Source organism: Lissotriton helveticus, chromosome 1_2 (assembly GCF_964261635.1).
Source record: "Lissotriton helveticus chromosome 1_2, aLisHel1.1, whole genome shotgun sequence".
In the NCBI taxonomy this organism is placed as follows: Eukaryota; Metazoa; Chordata; class Amphibia; order Caudata; family Salamandridae; genus Lissotriton; species Lissotriton helveticus.
The window spans coordinates 73063283-73082399 of NC_136058.1; the positions used below are offsets into that span (position 1 = coordinate 73063283).

At 40.9% G+C, this 19117-nt stretch overlaps 1 protein-coding gene and 1 pseudogene across 2 annotated transcripts in view; one reads left to right on the forward strand and one right to left on the reverse strand.

Annotated features, from left to right (window-relative positions):
* The window catches only part of LOC144798032 (methylcrotonoyl-CoA carboxylase beta chain, mitochondrial-like), a 438830-nt gene extending 420717 nt beyond the window's left edge, over nt 1-18113 (reverse strand). Inside the window, exon 1 of one of the 2 annotated variants that reach the window (XM_078668818.1) lies at nt 17498-18113. In XM_078668818.1, coding sequence (XP_078524944.1) covers nt 17498-17796 — 299 coding nt within the window. In that variant the 5' untranslated portion in view covers nt 17797-18113. The remainder of the gene's footprint in view (nt 1-17497) is intronic. The other variant, XM_078668816.1, reaches the window with a different exon arrangement.
* LOC144807859 (uncharacterized) lies at nt 564-1399 on the forward strand (annotated as a pseudogene).
* Nucleotides 18114-19117: the final 1004 nt, after the last annotated feature.

Genomic DNA, 19117 nt, shown 5'->3' on the forward strand with positions numbered 1-19117 from the left:
TCTACACTTAGATTTTGTCAACATGATAGAAAGATGTAACAATTACAGATATCATGTAGTAATTAATTGCCCATTCTCATGATGGATTGAAGCAGAACCCTGTGAACATAATGATTCTAAAGAGGCAGCCAACTTTCCGATGAGAGAGGTAATACCTAGGTGGGGTGTGCCAGCAGCGATTCGCTTTGATAAGGGGCTCCACTTTGTAAATGCAGTATTTCAACACATCTGCACCACCCTAGGAATAAAAAAAACGGTCACATGTTTATCACCCCCAAAGTATTGGTATTGTGGAGCGCCTGAATGGACTCCTCAAGAATAAAATAAGTGAACTATGTACTGCTATGCAAAAGAAATAATGGTGCCGGTGGGGAACAACATCAATTGCAACACTACTTTGTACAGTCCTGACATGCAATGGGGCACCCCCAGCCTGATTAACTACTAATGGAACTGTGGAGAGTGGCTATATACGCAACTTCCTTTAGATTGGAGTGGCTTTTGTTCTTTGACTGCCATACACACACCCAGGAGGGGACATATCCAAACTACATGATCATCCCATGAGCCATCCAATGACCTTGCTACATCATCATTGGAGGAAGAGAGCTACAGAGTATTTTGGTAGTACAGTCTGGGAAGAAGTCCCGCAGGAGCAGAGGCTGTTTAATGATGCTGACCTGTTTTTCGGGAGCATCCCTCCGTTCGTTCAAGCAAAAGAGACTGCGCGGTAGCTGCAGATAAACAGCTGGAACTAATGAAAGCGATCAATGCCACTGAAGATGGTTTCAATGTAGTCAAAGAAGAGTTGTGAGTAAAGAGAGAATGATGCTCATGCAGCATAGGTATGTGCTGGACTTAAGGACGGCCATGGAGGGAGAGTATGTGCCAGGATTCAAACTGCCTGTTGTACTTGCATCCCAGCTAATGACACAGATAATGGAACCTTAACAGAGGCCATACAAACTCTGCTTACCTTGCAAAAGAAGATGGTGCATGGGGGGTGGGCGGGGGCGACAAATGGTTCTCAGGGTGGTTTACTTGGGTACCATACTGGATGTCAAGACTATTTAAGGCCTTGTTGCTTCTCCTTCCTGTAGTGCTATTGATGTACTGTGTTTTCCAGATAGCGATAGGATGCTGTAAGAGGGTTAGTCAGAAGTTGGGAGGGATGTAAACCACTAGATTGTTCAAGAAAATGCAGGACATTGAGGAGGACACATACACACTAATGTCTCCAAATAAAAGGGAAGGTGAGGAAATAGTTGAAATTTCAACTAAAGGGGGAGTGGAAAAAGAAGAAGTCCCACTCATGTCAATGCAAGCATCAGCAGAAAGAAGTTTAGAAATGTACATGGCAAAGGAAAAGCATAGGCCCAATCTGTTTACAAATGCATAATAGAGAGCCAGAATCGAGTGGGGGACTGTGGGGAAGCAGACACAAGTTTAGTAGGATAGAGAAATAGAATTAGTAAACACAGCAGAAATCGAAGGTTACAATATGCATCAAAGGCACACAGTGCAAAGACACATCTATGAGAAAATATGTAGATAGGCTAGGCATTACAGAACAGTAGACACGTAGGGAGTAGGACATTGCTTGGCTTCAAAGTACGAGACAGTCACAGGCACACCGGTAGTGCAGGGAGCGTGAAAATGTATCAGTAACATGTACACTTGAGTCGCATTCCATAAAATGTGTGGCTAGATTATTTTTGCAGAAACTATTGTTTTTTGCTGAAATTATCAGAAATAATGCTGTGCTTGAGCAAGCGCTGATTTGATATGCTAATGAAATTTATGACGTATCGAGCTTTTCACACTATTTAAGACATTGCTTGTTACGTTGTAGTTGAGTTCAGTTTCCAGTTCCACTGAGCTCGCTGACCTACTGCGCGTGTTTGATAAACTCTATACTATATTGTCAACAGACGTTGTGCCGTCTCTTTCTTTCTCTGCAACATTATCATTTACCAACGAGCAGCACTTCAGGATGTTTATTCAGCAGTCCCTTACTAACAAGCCTTAATTTAATTTCTAAACAGAGCCTAGTCATCATCCTCCTCCACCTGGTGTCTGGAACTCTGCCCTCCAGCCACACGAATGAAGGCAATACACTTCCGCTGGATGAGGACCTATCTTTGCCCTCCTCTTGAGAGGTGCCACAACCAGGGACATGAAAATGGATCCCTCTTGCTTTTATAATTAATATTGTGAGCCATGCTTGAGAATGAACAGCACCAGACATTCACTCCAGCATTTAGAAAATCCCCTTCTCAATATTTCCATTATTTACCCATATATTTTCTCACACTGCCATGATCTTGAAGTTACTGCAACCTTCGAACACAGCCTAAAGCTCTCCGTATTTCCCTATGCCATTACTTTATGCTTCCACCCCCTGAGTTGGTCCGCTGTCTTTGCTGGTGCAGTGGATTGATGGAAGCCAAGCAATGGATGGATTTTTGTCTGTTTTTAGTGTCCATGAACAGTACTTAATATAGTACTATTGATGGAGCAAGGTGGAGAAACAAAATTTTGTATACCCCTTTTGAAGTCACACTTCGATAACATGTAATCTGAATTAATAGAGTGGTGCATGAGAATAACCAACCTAGAATAAAAACTTGGACGTATACACACGTGGAAAATTAATCTCTGCTTACGTTGCAATTATAATTAACTAACTATGTAATTGTGTCATGTTCTGTACTAATATGCTGCATTGATATAATGGAATGAAGCCTAAATGTGCTTTTGTTTATCTATTTGTGGCTAGAAACGGGACCTAAAGTGAGTATATTACGCATAAGTGTCGCTTATCCGCTAGGTAACTACAAATAGGGAAAACCTTAGTAAGGGGGGAGGTAAACAGGAAGAAATTGTATAATGTGGAGATGAGGTTATGCTCATCCACCCCTGAACTGACGAATGAGGACTCGACTTTTCTTTAAAAATTACTCTTTTAGATAGATAGAGCTAGTGAAAAATGTATAAAAAGTGCTGATTTTACAGAGTAAAAAACGTCTTCTTGATTTCCTCCCGAGATGCTGCCGGATTTCTGATGTTCCTGTGATGTAAGAACTCTCTTCTTGACTTATGATTTTTCTTTGCAGGAATGGCACTTTAATGAGGGATTTTAGTTAGTGAGTTAGGAGAATGGACTTAGGGAACTATCTGACTTTTGCCAATACTTGCGTTCTGAACCTAAAAATTGCTATTGTTCTTTTCTGAAATGTTCTAAAATAAATGAAATTAACTGTTTTGAACTAAAAACTTTCGTTTTAATGTCATTTAAAGATTAAGAAAATAAATAAAGAAAAGAAACTTTTAGACATGTTAATTGCTCTAATAAAATTAGATAAATGGGAAATTAAAGCTGGTCTCGAGTTTTCCTACGCCTAATTTTCTTACTAGCAGACTCATCGACCCTTACGGCGATATGTCTAAATGTTTTTTCTGATGATAAAACCATGGTAAACTTTCTAAAACTGCAGCTGTATATAATATAAACGTTTAGTTAATTTAGACATTTTGCTATGATACAGCAGCTCTCCATTGAGATTCACTGACTCCAAGAGTGAGATAGAAATTGTGTGTACGAAACTCACAGTGATATGGGCCCCACTGGCAAGTGAATGTATGTTCTGGTGTTACAGGGATAAGTGAAAATGGTTTCAGAAATTATTTTTGGAGTAGCGCTGCATCAGTTATAAGCTTGGTAGCAGAGTAGTGGATGCTGTAGAAATTAGCTAGAATTGTGTATAAAGTGCTATATAAGGGTTTTTGGTGTACAGAATTATGACCAACATCTGTTGAGTTTGTATTACGTTATATGTAGTTCTGAAAAGTCTTCAGAGTACTGCGTGAAGCTGGTCACTCTGTCTGCAGGCAGAGGAAGTGTGGCAATGAAGTCGCACATCGCATAGTCTGTTTCAAAGAAGTATTATCGTCGTATACTGCGGTGGTATCGTCGTATATCACTGTTTAGGGACACTACGTGTGAAAGGATAAATGTATAGCGAGGACAGTCTACAAAATCTTAGCCTTCAAGTATAAGGATAATTGCGTATCCTGGTTTAAAACTTACTGCTGGGAGAGTAATAGAGCTTAACCCGAGCTTGAGAGAAGGGTAAAGTAGAGGAAGTGGTGCTACTTTATTGGCGAGTGTAAAATGATGTGGTAGAGAAGAGGTAAGCGCCGTCTACTGGAAATACAGAATACCTGTGCGATTGAGAAATTCTATCACTCTGTTTAGCGAAACAGACGTATGGAGTTGTTTTGTGTAAGTTACTAACCGAATTTTGTAAAATATCTTGTAAATACGGCTTCTTGAAAAAACCATGTAAGGGAGGGGTCAGTCGGCTCTGCAGAAGTGACGTCAAAAGTGTCGCGCTGGGATTGGTCCGTGTGACCAAGACAGAGAAAAGGCTGATTGGTGCATCACAGAAAGCAGCGAAAGCTATTGGTTAAGCACTACATAGTCGTATCTTGTTCTAATTGGTGCGCTAGTGTAAACCGCGCTGTGATAGGTTGGTGTTATGGAACAGCAACAGGGAAGTACACGATCTTTTGAAAAGATAGGGAATTTACAGAAAAATGGATTACTATTACGGAGAAGAAAAGAAGAAACCTTCATGGTTTAAGAAATTGAAAAATGTGTTTGTGAAAGATAAGGCGACAGTCACAAGAGAGGGAAAATTACCTCCTCCGCCGAAAACGCCTGCGTCATACATGTTGTCAAAATATGGTTACCATACGCGTGTTTGGTTAGAGAATTCGGTGAGATATACTAGAAATTATGGTGTGTTAGCTTTCCCGGAAGGAGGATCTTTTGATGTGGCAGTTTTGAGAAATTTGAGGGAAAAAATGATGAATCTTGACCCAAGACCACGGCCAACTCAGTTTGCAGCTTTAGTTGAATGGGAGGATGAGATGCATGAATTAGAAAGTGAAAGATTGAAAGGACATATCAGACCAAGAGGTAGATTCCGTGATTTATGGGGAGAGACACATGAGACCCAAATGCGTAGATGGAGAAGTGGTAATATGTGTGATGGCATGTTTCCAGTTAGATTGGTGGATGATTTTGAAGGGCGAAAATTTACAGAAAAGAGGAAAAATATAGAGACAGGGAAACAAGGTTATGGTGACAGTGAATCAGAGGATGCTGTATTAGAAGAAATATTAAATAGGAGACCGCCACCATATCAACCAGGTTCTTTATGGACCACACCCAATGCTCCATCGCCAGATGAGAGAAATAATGAAACCCCAAGGCAATTTTCAAATTTTAAAGATGTACCAGAAAGAGTAGAAGTGAGATACAACCCAAATACATCAATAGTAGAGTCAAGACTTTTTGGTACCCTGTGAGACGGTAACCCGGGCTCCCCTGAAGGGAAGCCGCCCTCCCCCACACGTACCTCCTTCCTTTTCGCCGAGACGGCAACCCCAAAGACACAGTCCCGCGCCGGAGACGGGACTCGGAGCAGCAGCCATAACCCACGGACCCCCGCCCTTCTCTCTATTGCAGGAACCAACCAGAGCCCTGAGACCGGAAGAAGCACATCCCACCAACCCCGGAAGTCCCGCCCCCGCGGCAGCGCCAGAACAGGGAAAAGCCGAGCCCAGGAAGCAGAACACCGTCGGAGCATCGTGGCAGGACACTCGGACTGAAGCTGGAGAAGGAGAGGAGGCGTGCGAGGAAGAGGTGTGGACCGAAGAGTGGTGGAGCCCTCAGGAGGTGGCTGAAGAGCGGCCGTGACTCACTGGAGAGTTACGGCGGACCGCGTGAGTACCATAGAGTCTTCTTTTCGTAGCTCATTAGGAGCCCGTTGTATAGCCCCTGTAAATATCTCCTTTCTCTGTAGTCTCACATCCCTTGCATTGTAGTATAATTGTAAAGCACTATCACCGTGTATAAAGCCTTCCACGCCCGACCGAGCAACACCCTTTGCTATCTGCCGTCCTGTCTTTCCTCCACCCCGAGCCCTTCCTTCCCTCACTGGTTCTTTTTCTGCCCCCCTCACTGCCCGGGTGACGGTGTTTGTTACCTTCATGCCCAAAGGCTCAAGACAGGACTAACGGTCCCTTGTTTTTCTCCTCTTGCTGCCCTCCGTGGATCCTCCCCACTACCGGAGCCCTCGACGGACGTCCCGAAGATCCGGACCCGATCCCAAGAACCGGAAAGAACAGCGGCATCCTCCCCTGGACCTTCTTGATTCAATTGGGACTTTGCTTTCTGTCTTTGGTGTAATAAACGAACAGTATAGCCCACTATATACGGCCTCCTTGCCTGCTTTTCCGGCCTGCGATAGACCCATCATCACATACCCCTAAACGGAGTCATGAACAAGAGAATGTAAAAAGAGCTGAAAAACGAGTAGAGGAACTAGCCAGTACTGCAGAGTATATACAAACCACAAATGAATTAACAGAAAAGATACAAGAACGTACGAAAAAGGTAAACGTTGTTTACAACGCGGTGTTTACACAGCACGACCTTTACCAGGCTGGCATTACAACGCAAGTCATTACTAGTCCTTGCACTGGATGACGCTGTTGGTTAAGGAATATTGTGATTTTCTATTCCAACACCTTCCCTACTGTTACGTGGGCTGGAGTTGGAATAGAAAATTATAATAATCCTCAATCCGCGCCCTCCAACGCAAATCGTTGTAGCGACTTGCATTGTAAAATCCGCAATGTAAAGTACCGCGATAAAAATGATCGCGTTGTACTATCATACATCCTACGAAAAATATAGAAGCAGTGACAGTTCCAGTAACAATAGGACCGGTAATTTCAGTATTTGAAAATCAGAGAGTGAAAGAACCCAGTTTAACAATTCCGTGACAGCAGGGCTTGCAAAAGCAGAACAGAAATATTTATCCAGACTTGTCAGCAGTAAAACAAGTAAACAATGTAAATCCGCCTGACTTGACTCTTAATCATAGTTTACCTTATAAATATGCAACTGGAGCAGAATCCGACTCTGCTACACCAGAAAGGAGCGTAGAGAAAATAGATTTAACACAAACCCCTGTAGGACCATCAGAACAGGAACTAAGTGATTGGATTAAAACTTTCAAATTAAAAGAGCTTGATTCTAAAGTATTGGATGTAGCCAGGTTAAAAGTAGACATGGAAGAATTAATAATTGGAACTGATTGAAAACGTACCAAGATGATGAATTTATGTTTATGTGTAAAAGCATTACGTGGAAGGCAAAGACAGTGCATGATCAATTGGAAGAATTGGCAAATGAACTTGGGAGTAGAATTTTCCAAGAATAAAACATTGCAGAAATCGTATAGAGTAGACTTTTCAGAGAAAGATATTGCGAACATGAACACTGCTGGAAGATTAACACAGATAAAAGAGTTAATTGTGATGTTGCGAAAATGGGGAGATGCGGGTAAATGGAGAGTTAAATGGGCAAAGAAGAAAGAGGAGATTAGTGATAAATCTACATTAGCGTTTCCGGTCAGGGAAAAAGAGGCAGTTGCAAATGAATTTCCCATGCGAGAAAAACCTGGAGGAGGATATGTACATGTTCCTTGGAGCAGACAGGATATATTGTCATTTACAAATGATTTCCCTAGATTGAGAGAAAAACCAGTGGAATGCTATTGACAGGTGGATCGATTTGTGAAAGTTTCAAAAGTTCTATGTGTCGATTTGGATGGATTATTCGACATAGTTGTGCCAGCAGACTTATGGACTGAATGTAAAATATCAGTAGATTGGCCAAGAGAAGAGTACCCCCGAGACAAAGTGACAGGTGCTCCATCACCAGATGTGATGTGTAAATATGAACAAGTGATAGTGTTTTTGAAAAATAAAATTCCACCAAAAGAGACAGACTGGGTTAAAATAGACAGGACAACCCAAGAGCCAAAAGAATCTGTACATGCATTCTATGAGAGACTGTTGCTGGTATTCAAACAATACAGTGGATATGAAGAGTTAAGTGAGAAGGACATGAGTCACTTTGTATATAGATTTGTGTATGGATTGAGACCAGAGATCAGAGACATGATTCGACACACCCTACTAGGGTGGCAGTCGAGCACAGTTGACGAAGTATTGAGAAAGGCCAAATATCGCAGGGACGAAATTGATGCAAAACAAAAGAAATTAAAAGAAAAGGCTATGTGGGCACAGGTAAAGGTCCCAGAGCAGGTAGCACAATTAGATAATAAGAGCGCTGATGCAAATCAGGGAAAACCAAAGGGTAATTTTGTAAAACCAAAATTAGTAGGAAACATTGAGGAATTGAAAAAGAAATATCCCTGTCACAATTGCAGCAGACTAGGGCATTGGAGAAAAGAGTATAAGTATCCACCAAGAGTTAATACAGAAAACCCCTCATTGAATCCACAGGTGCAGTATGAGGTAAACCAACAGCAACCGCAACAACAGCAGATAGTAAATCAGCAAAGTCAGGTGCCACAACCGCCACTTCCACACAGTGTAAACCAACAGAAATACAGTGCAGAGACAGGATTCAGAGGAGGTGATCAGGTAGCAAGACCGCACAGAGTGAATGCGTGTCCACAGTATTGGTTACAGGAGGAGGGTGGAAGTGAGTCGGATCAAAGTTTCTGACGGTGCCTGAGAGAGGGAGAAGAGTGTGTACTTGGAGCCACTCTAGATCAGTCTGGTCCATATGTGGATGGAAAAGTGAATGATGTAGAAATAACTTTCCTCATGGACACTGGTGCTACCCGTTCTACTGTTAGATCAGTGGAAGTCCAAAATCTTCCTCTCTCAGGAGACTCCATCCAAGTTGTAGGTGTAGCTAACAGACAGATAAAAACACCTTTGACTCAGCCAGTTGAAATAGAGATTCGGAATTTTAGAGATATGCATCGATTTGTGATATGTGATAGCAGTCCCGTGAATCTGTTAGGACGAGATATTTTGTGTAAGATGAATTGTGCCATATATTGTTCACCGGATGGCTATAACTGCAGACCCCAGATGAAGATAGCCTGCATAAAATGGCTATGCTCATGGTTGAGGCTGAGCAGAATAAATTGTTCCCTGTGTTTGACCAAGAAAAGATACCGGATGCATTGAAAGACACAGTGAAAGAGAAGGTGTGGGATTTCACCGGAGAAGATATTGGATTGATGAAAGATGTAGACCCTGTAAAAATCTCAGTAAAAGAAGGTGCAAATCACCCGAATGTTCCTCAATACAAAATGACTGCAGAAATAATTGAAGGGATAACTCCAGTGATTGTCAAGATGATTGAGCAGGGAATACTGAGAGAAATAGAGAGTAGTCCTTGTAATTCGTCAATAATGGGATTGAAAAAGCCAAATGGAACCTTTAGAACTGTACAAGACCTGACAAAAGTTAATAAGATAGTTGTCCCATGTTGTCCGATTGTACCAAATCCTGCAGTGATTTTGTATCAGATTCCTTATGATGTAGAGTGGTACACAGTCATAGATCTGTGTAATGTGTTCTTCACAGTTCCACTGCATCCAGAAAGCCAGCCAATATTTGCGTCCCGGTTCGGAGATCGTATTTAGGCATGGTGCCGAATTCCTCTAGGGTATACAGAAAGTCCATCAATTTTTAATCAATTGCTGAAGAAGTCATTAGAGAATTTGAGCATGCCTGGAGAGTCCGTATTGGTTCAATACATTGATGACCTTCTGGTGGCATCAAATACAAAAGACGCATGCATAACTGATACTGTTGCATTGTTGAATCATTTGGCTGAAGAAGGACATAAAGTGTCTCCATCGAAATTACAATTTTTTCAGAGAGAAGTGCAGTACTTAGGTCATAAGATTGCAAAAGGAGTTAGACAAGTTACTGAAGAAAGAATTAAAATGATACAGGCAATGAAACCACCAAAAACTCAAAGGCAAGTGAGAATGTTCCTGGGAATGGTAGGTTACTGTAGACAGTGGATTAGTGGATTCTCATTGATTGCAAAGCCATTGCAGAGGTTAACCAGAGCAGATATCCGAGACCCTATTGTTTTGACGAAAACAGAAATGGAAGCATTTGAACAGTTAAAAACAAGCCTCTGCGAAGCACCAGCTTTACGGATGCCAAATTATGAAAAAGAGTTTGAACTGTATTGCAGTGAACAAGAGGGATGTGCATTGTCAGTATTGATCCAGAGACATGGAAAACTGAGAAAACCATTTGCATATTTCTCAGCTGTTTTGGACCCCGTTGCAAAGGCATTGCCAGGTTGTCTAAAAGCAGTGGCAGCTACACGTATCAGTATAGAACAGAGTGAAGAGATATTGATGGGATTTCCTGTGAGAGTGTATGTACCTCACTCAGCGGAGATTCTCCTCACTAGGACAAAGACTCAATACTTGACCAACAGCAGAATTACCAAGTATGAAAAGACAATTCTAGGAGCAGAAAATGTGACCATTTCTAGATGTGTAAATGTAAATCCTTCTACACTATTACATGATGTTCAGGAAGTTGAGGTGAGGTTGATCACAAATGTTTGGATGTTCTTGAATATTGTACAAAAGCAAGACCAGATATCAGAGAGGAGCCATTACCTGAATCTGATTATGTGATGTTTGTGGATGGATCATGTCTGAGAACGGATGAAGGTGCTTTAAGTGCAGTCTATGCCGTGTGCACTGTAGCAAAAGTATTGGAAGCATCCTGTCTGAAAGGGATCCGTTCTGCTCAAATAGCGGAATTGATTGCTTTGATTCGAGCATGTGAATTGGGAAAGGAGATCAAAGTCACTTTAGTGACTGGCAATCAGTATGGCTTTGGAGTTGTCCATGATTATGGGCAACTGTGGTCCCAAAGACGTTATCTGACTTCTGCAGGATCTCCCATACGAAATGCTGAGTTTGTGAAAATGCTAATTGACGCAATTCAGTTACCAGATAAAATCGCTGTGGTAAAATGTGCAGCTCACAAAAAGGTGGATGATTATATCACCCGAGGTAATCGTTATGTTAATGCAATTGCAAAATACTGTGCAAAGAATTTGGCTTCAATTAATAAGGACAGAGAGAAAGAACATGTTCCAAGTCCTTTAATGCTAACCACAGTAGTAGATACTTGGCAGGAAGTGAGGCAAATGCAGAAAGAGGCAGATGGGGAAGAGAAAAATACTTGGCTAAAAGCAGGATGCAGGCAAAGAGAGGAAGATGAAATCTGGGTTTACAAAGATGAAAGACCAGTAATGCCTGATAGCATGATCTGAAATATGGCCCGAGCATACCATGGTCAAGCTCACATTGGAAGAGATGCTATGTTACGTCTGTTTAGACAAACGTGGTATAATTCCAAATTTAGGATGATTGCAGAGAGTTTGTGCTAGAGGTGTTTGGTATGCCAGCAGTTCAATCCAAACAGGAAGACAATTGTGAATTTGGGAACCATAGGATGGGAGGGAGGTCCATTCACACTAATGCAGTTCGATTTCATCGAGTTACAACCGTGTAATCGACTCAGATATGTTCTGGTGATTGTCTGTTTATTCTCAAGGTGGGTGGAGGCTTTCCTCACAAGGAGGAATGATGGAATAACTGTTGCCAAATTACTTCTACGAGAGGTATACCTAGATTCGGTTTTCCAGTGACCATTGAAACGGACCGTGGTCCCCATTTCCAAAATGAGCTCATACAAATGGTATATGAAGCACTGGATATACGCCAAAGACTACACTGTGCATACAGGCCTGAGGCTTCAGGAGTGGTTGAGCAGGTAAATGGGACAATTTAAAACAGGCTTGCAAAAATGTATTTGGCAACAGGATTGAAGTGGCCAGACGCCTTGCCCCTTGTTCTGATGACTTTGAGGAGCATACCAGACAAAAAGACTGGACTGAGACCACATGAGATTCTGATGGGCAGGGTAATGAGACAGGCATATGTACCAGTTGATAAGTTATTAACTATTAGTGATGACATCATACTGGATTACTGCAAAAATCTGTCTGATGTAGTGACTTCTGTGTTCCATCAGGTGGGAACTGATTCAGACACGAAAGAGAAAAAGCCAGCTCATAACCTAGTGCCTGGAGACTGGGTCCGAATCAAGGTGCACAGCAGGAGAAATTGCTTGGTGCCTCGTTGGCAGAAACCACGACAGGTTATCTTGTTTAGCACAATTGTAGTTAAATGTGCTGGAGTGAAAAGGTGGGTTCACGCGAGCCATACAATCCGTGTGCCTGAACCTGAAAATCCAAACAAAGGTGAAAGTACCACTGATTCAGACTCTGAAGGTGAACCAGAAGAAGGTCCAGATTCTGAAGCTCGGCAAGAACGTCGACATCTGGAAGTTTCATAGGCTAGTTCTGCGTCTGAAGGAGAAGAGGAAACTGTTAAAGTACCACATTCTGAAGATCAATCTGAAGATCAAGAATTGGTAGAGGAAAACATCAGTGAGGACAGTGAGCAGAACAAAGAGGAAATTGGTGGTCAGAGAAACTCTGAAGAACAGTCTGAAAACTCGGAAGATAGGAACGAAAATCCTGATACTGGAAAAGCGGAAGTAACTCACGACAAGGATGAGATTCCAAGTACCAGTTATGAAAATGTTCCTTACGGAGTGAAAGAACTGTCAGAAGAGAAAATTAACTCTGGAAAAGACAAAGACGTTGTGAAGTTTATCATAAACGAGACTGTCGAAGACACTGAAAGCGAAACTGACGACAGTGCGGATGAGACTTCTGTGAGAAGGAGTCCAAAAAAAGGGCCTGGAGAGTGGAACACAACACCACAGAGCCTAGGACAAAAAGATTCTGTAAAGGAGATAATTGGCCTAAGAAAAATGATGAGCTGAAAATCAAACTGGTTAACAGAGAAAGAAAGCAAGAAGAGCAAGTTCATGAAATAACCAGTCAAAGAGAATCTTTGGGAAGAAAAATGGAGGTGGTACATAGACCCAAGAGAGTGAGAAGACCAAATCAGAAGTACAAATCACCCAACTGGACATACATTGTCCTACCATCAATTGAGGAGGTTAATAGTAGCCATGAAGATTTGAGTTGCCCAAAGACAAGTGGGAAAAGTGAGTAAAGAGACAAATTATTGAAAAGGACCACAGCTGCTCAAAGTATAAGATAAAAAGAATAGATCCTGAAAAATCTGATTAAGAAGAAAGTATTGTAGAGGGAAGCGGAAACTTGTAAGTGACATAAGATCGAAGAAAACTTATTAGAGAAAACAAAATCATTGTGTAATTGACATAAGGTCAAAGAAATATTGTTAGAAGCAATAAAACTAACTTTGTAGACAAAACTAATATTCTGTAGGTGACACAAGGTCGAAGAAAAATTGTTAGTAAAATTGCTGTGTAAAAAAAATGGTTAATAACGAGCACAAGACGAAATGTTCAATATTTAGAAAATGGTGTAGACTATGCTTGGTTTGTACTGGATTATTAATGATAATATGGATAATTTTAGCTATTGTAATGCCTTTCCAGTATAGCTTAGTGAAATTGAAAAAGAATGTAAGTTCAAGCGAACAAGGGACAGAATCGTAATCTAACAAACAGCATGTATATAGGCCAGAGATACATCAGGATAGTTCGATCAGCGATTTTTCAAAGAACACTTTTTCAAAATTATTGTTAGAACAATGGATGCAAGTGATTGTTATGTGTGTGTAAAATTGCATGCATCTGTTTCTGAAGGGGCGACCTATCATCACCTTCCACTTACATATGGGGTTACATGTAGTGTGATTGCAAGCCTGTTTTACCAAACAGGTAAATTAGAATATAATTATTCTAATTCAGATGAAGTATTTGCTAAATTAAAAATTGACAAAACACTGAATAAAAGAAAGCCTGCTACAGTTATGGGAGAATATTTTCTAGAAATGGACGAATTAAGTCATGACTATGCTTTTAAAAATAATCTGACATGTAAAATGAGGGTGGAGGAAAATTCTGTATTAGGAGGGATAATACTGTGTATGATAATTATTTTGTGGGAGCGAGTCAATGTAAAGATACCTATAGAATAATAGGGGGTAGGGTATTTAAAGGAGGAGATGATCCTGTTTTTCCTGGAATTTATTTTATCTGTGGGAACAAAGCTTATTACATGTTGCCCGATCATTGGTATGGGACATGCTATGTGGGTTTGGTCTTTCCAAAAATCTTTCATGTAGATAGGGGAACAAATGGCATACATGAGTTAAGTAAACCGTTAAGTCGTAGAAAAAGAGAGAGTGTTATAGAAATAATAGCTGATGTTTTTGAAGCACTGATACCAGCAGTGGGAATATCTTTCAATGCAAATCGAATTCGAAGATTGTCAACGATAGTAGATCGTTTGTCAACAGATACAGCAGGTAGATTCCTAATGGTAAACACCGAAATGATTGCTATGAGAACTGTGGTAATGCAAAGTCGTCTTGCTCTTGATATTATATTGGCAAAAGAAGGAGGAGTTTGTGGGATATTGAAGGTGCAGCATTGCTGTACCTATATACCAGATAAAAGTCAGAATATTGAAAAATACATAATATACATTACGAATTTGCATGGAGAAATTGAACCATTGGAGGTTGATGGTATTCTTGATCATTTTAGTAGAGGTTTTACAGTAGTTAAACATTGGTTTCAAGAAATAGGTAGTTCAATTATAGGCAAAATACTAATTCCAGTAACAGTCATAGTATTAGCTATTTTAGTGATAAGATTATGCTGCATGTACAGAAAAAGAAGGAATGTTAGAAAGTCAATAAAGAAGATAATTCAAGAAAAACGAGAAAGGGAAAGAGAAAAGGGTGACATAGAAATGGAGGAGTTTCGAGAAAAGATTTTTTAAGAGACTAAAGTAAGAGATACTAAAGTATAAAGGCTGATTAACCTGAAGAACCTGGAACATGTTTTGAATAAAATTTGCACATTTTGGGAGATATTTGGTGATAAATCACCAAAGGGGGGAGTTGATGGAGCTAGGTGGAGAAACAACATTTTGTACACCCCTTGTGAAGTCACACTTCGATAACATGTAATCTGAATTAATAGAGTGGTGCATGAGAGTAACTAACCTAGAATAAAAACGTGGACGTATACACACGTGGGAAATTAATCTCTGCTTACATTGCAATTATAATGAACTAACTATGTAATTTTGTCGTGTTCTGTACTAATATGCTGCATTGATATAATGGAATGAAGCCTAAATGTGCTTTTGTTTATGTATTTGAGGCTAGAAACGGGACCTAAAGTGAGTATATTAGGCATAAGTGTCGCTTATCAGCTAGGTAACTACTAATAGGGAAAACCTTAATAAGGGGGAGGTAAACAGAAAGGCTATTTTTCAAAAGTTAACGTTTATTTGTGTTTGTTTCTATGATAATTCCCATTCTGACTCGAGGGGCCTGTGACAAAATGGAGTCACTAGTTTACTGTGACAGCCAAAGACATGCTCAGCCGGAGAGATGAGTGAGCTGCTTGGGCCTGTGCTGAAGGCGGTTCAAGGCCACCGTGGCCTGGAAGTCTAGATGGCTGCCAAATGATGAGAGCAATGGTTCTGAACGTGAGAATATTGCTTGAAGTTGCGAGTTAAGGAAACTCGACTAGGCCGGATTTGAATAAACAATAGGGGCATTAAAAAAAACCCTGACAGGAAGAAATTGTATAATGTGGAGATGAGGTTATGCTCATCCACCCCTGAACTGACCAATGAGGACTCGACTTTTCTTTAAAAGTTACTCTTTTAGATAGAGCTAGTGAAAAAGGTATAAAAAGTGCTGATTTTACAGAGTAAAAAACATCTTCTTGATTTCCTCCAGAGATGCTGCCGGATTTCTGATGTTCCTGTGATGTAAGAACTCTCTTCTTGACTTATGATTTTTCTTTGCAGGAATGGCACTTTAATGAGGGATTTTAGTTAGGAGAATGGACTTTGGGAACTATCTGACTTTTGCTAATACTTGCGTTCTGAACATAAAAATTGCTATCGTTATTTTCTGAAATTTTCTAGAATAAATGAAATTAAATGTTTTGAACTAAAAACTTTCGTTTAAATGTCATTTAACGATTAAGAAAATAAATAAAGAAAAGAAACTTTTAGACATGTTAATTGCTCTAATAAAATTAGATAAATGGGAAATTAAAGCTGGTCTTGAGTTTTCCTACGCCTAATTTTCTTACCAGCAGACTCATCGACCCTTACGGCGATATGTCTAAATGTATAATTTCTGATGATAAAACCATGGTAAACTTTCTAAAACTGCAGATGTATATAATATAAACGTTTAGTTAATTTAGACATTTCGCTATGATACAGCAGCTCTCCATTGAGATTCACTGATTCCAAGAGTGAGATAGAAATTGTGTGTACGAAACTCACAGTGATATGGGCCCCACTGGCGAGTGAATGTATGTTCTGGTGTTACAGGGATAAGTGAAAATGGTTTCAGAAATTATTTTTGGAGTAGCGTTGCATCACTACCTTTACATACAAAGTATGCTGTTTCTTTCTACAGTTCTGTGTCTTCAAATTGCATGCTATCTCAAAAAGCAACCTCTAAATTTCAAAATCTGGCAGACATATTTATCTTTACTTAAAACTTCTGATTATCACATCTCCTTTTTCTTTCAAATAGCCCTCTAGTTCACTTCCATCCTTTGTGTGCCTCCTCTCTCTGAGCACAAACTTCTCAAAATCACTTGCATGTTTGCCTTAATCTCTAGAAGGTAGTTCTAAAAATTGCCCAAAGCCGACATCAAAGAACCTCTCATTATTTGAAAGTCAAATCCCTGCAACTGAACAACAACCAATAAAACTGGATTAATAACAAACAGTGGGTTCCACAGCAGGCTGCTGCCTGGCAGAAAGCGCTTCAGCACCTCATTAGGGGTAGTGAGCGCTATTTAAATGCCACAATATAGACTGCAGTACACAAGTTATAACATCTTGATGAGACTTAATTGGCAATTACTGTTTTCCCAGTTGATTAGGCCTGTATATGGCCAATATAACAAGCACATTTTGTATACCAGAAACTGTTTAATGAAATGTTCTGCACACCATAGTGAGTTTAGTTTATTGGTTCTTTCCAACCATAACAGTAAGGTGGGGGTACTTGTAATTGTAAACTGGTTTACTTTCACATTTTAGGTAGCCAACATGCTCCCACCCAATGGTGTGAATGTTACAAGTGAACCTGCAATCCTAAAATACAGTAATGGTGACTTAAAAAAAGAAAATTAGGAGAACCTGCATGAAGATATCGCAAATGACGTGGAGACTCTTTGCAGCTGTGATCTTACTTTACACAATGCAGAACAGAGATAACATAAATGTCATTAAACACTAAGTCCCAAGTTAACAAAGGCTAGCCAAAGCTGGATTTACATGTTCTGGTACGTTTGAATGAAACGTTAGCTAGCAAGAGGAAAATACCAGATTGTCCGCTGAAGGTGGACCCAGATACAATGAGTCTCTGGGGTTCCTGAAGGAATGATCATTAGGGTGCATAAACATAATAAAAATCAAGTATTGTCATTTTACCTTTGCTGACAGCGTTCACTGTTCCTGATATTTGCTTCATAGACATGTCTGTGTATGGGTTGGAGTTTTCCATCTAAGACAGGGAAGGTGCTCGAGTGGTGTTTGTGCCTAGTATTGGGTCTTGACGTGCTCCCATGAAGAGTGCTGCTGCTGTAACAACACCTGCCAAGGGTTGCTTGTTTAACGTGTGTTTCTTGCTCATGTAAAGCCCCTACAGACTCCCTTCCTCTGGCGAGGCATTTCGATTTATTGTTGCACAACGGACCGGCTATTCGTATTCTGCACCGCTGGAGGAACATGGAGCTTGGTGACTCTCCCCTGGAAGGTCAGGAGTAGTCTGAAAGGGAGCTGGAAATGCTGTGTTGCACGGGCAGAAATCGGTCACTTTACTTATTCGTTTCTTTATGGACTGTTACACTGTGTAATACAGCCAGTGTTAGTGTCTCCATCAAGATAGGGTGGCTGCCAAAAACTATGACGTTGTGGCTATGTCGTTGTTGGAACGCTGTAGTCCAAGCCCATGAAGGTACCGAGCATAAGTAAAGATAGCGTCCCAACTCCCAAAGGGAAATGAAAAAAAACAGCCTTCAGTCAAAGTGCAACTAAGCGATTCGTAGACAGAGAAAAAGGCCGATAGCTCTCAGATGGCAGCCATCTTGTAGTGTCAAAGTTTCCCGGCGATAAATACCAATTGTGAGTACTAAATCAATCAAATCTGTTTTTTTCAGGCGCGAAATGCCCTTTGTGCTAAGAGGCCTTTAGTTGGCCCGCCCCCAGTGAGCAGGCATGGGCTGAGCTAACTAGAGTTGTGTGCCTGTGGTGATTATTAAAGAATGCCACAACTATTGAGGTTACATCTCCGCCTCCGCCCACTGATCACTGCACCGGGATCCCGGAGACGCTTACTATAGTACCAACAAACCCGATTCAGCCCGAAGACTCCCGACTTTTTTTCAGCCGAAAATGGTTTGGATATTGGCGTCTCTTACTCTTCCTTCTATGTAAATTCCCTCTCCTTCTATAGAAGTCAATGGGGGAAATGCAATCTCCCGATTATCGTTTTAAAATCTTCCACTTTCTTCTCCAAAAATGTTGGTATTTATGCTCTTTCCATGTTCAAAATGTTGACATGAATGTGGTGCCTAGGGCCAGGGAAAGGTTTTTGAAATGTTAGCATTTATTTATTCAATGATAATTATTTGAAGTGTTTCAGTAGAACACAACTGTTCTGCTACTATAGGGAGCACTTTAGTTCCCGACACATTTCAGGTAGGTAAATGAGCCGAGGTCTGGGTAACGTAGCCTATCCGACCCTCCAGAGCCGTTGCTTCCATCAGTACAGCAGTTGCAGCAGCACCGGAGCTTGTTCCTGAGGAGCCTGTAGTGTCGCAGCTCAGGCCTAGTGGCGCGAACACAATGAGCCTGACGACACGCGTAGTTTGGTGGCCAGTGCGTAACTTAACCACGCCCAGGGTCTCCGGGCTATTTATTTACGCTTACACACGCTGGCTGGGCGTACGCTGGGCCAGTCCAATACATTACGTCTAGGGGTATAGCTGTGGAACCACCCCTTACTCATTGTGTACTGTGGGGCTGTCCAACAGGACAACATTACATTCC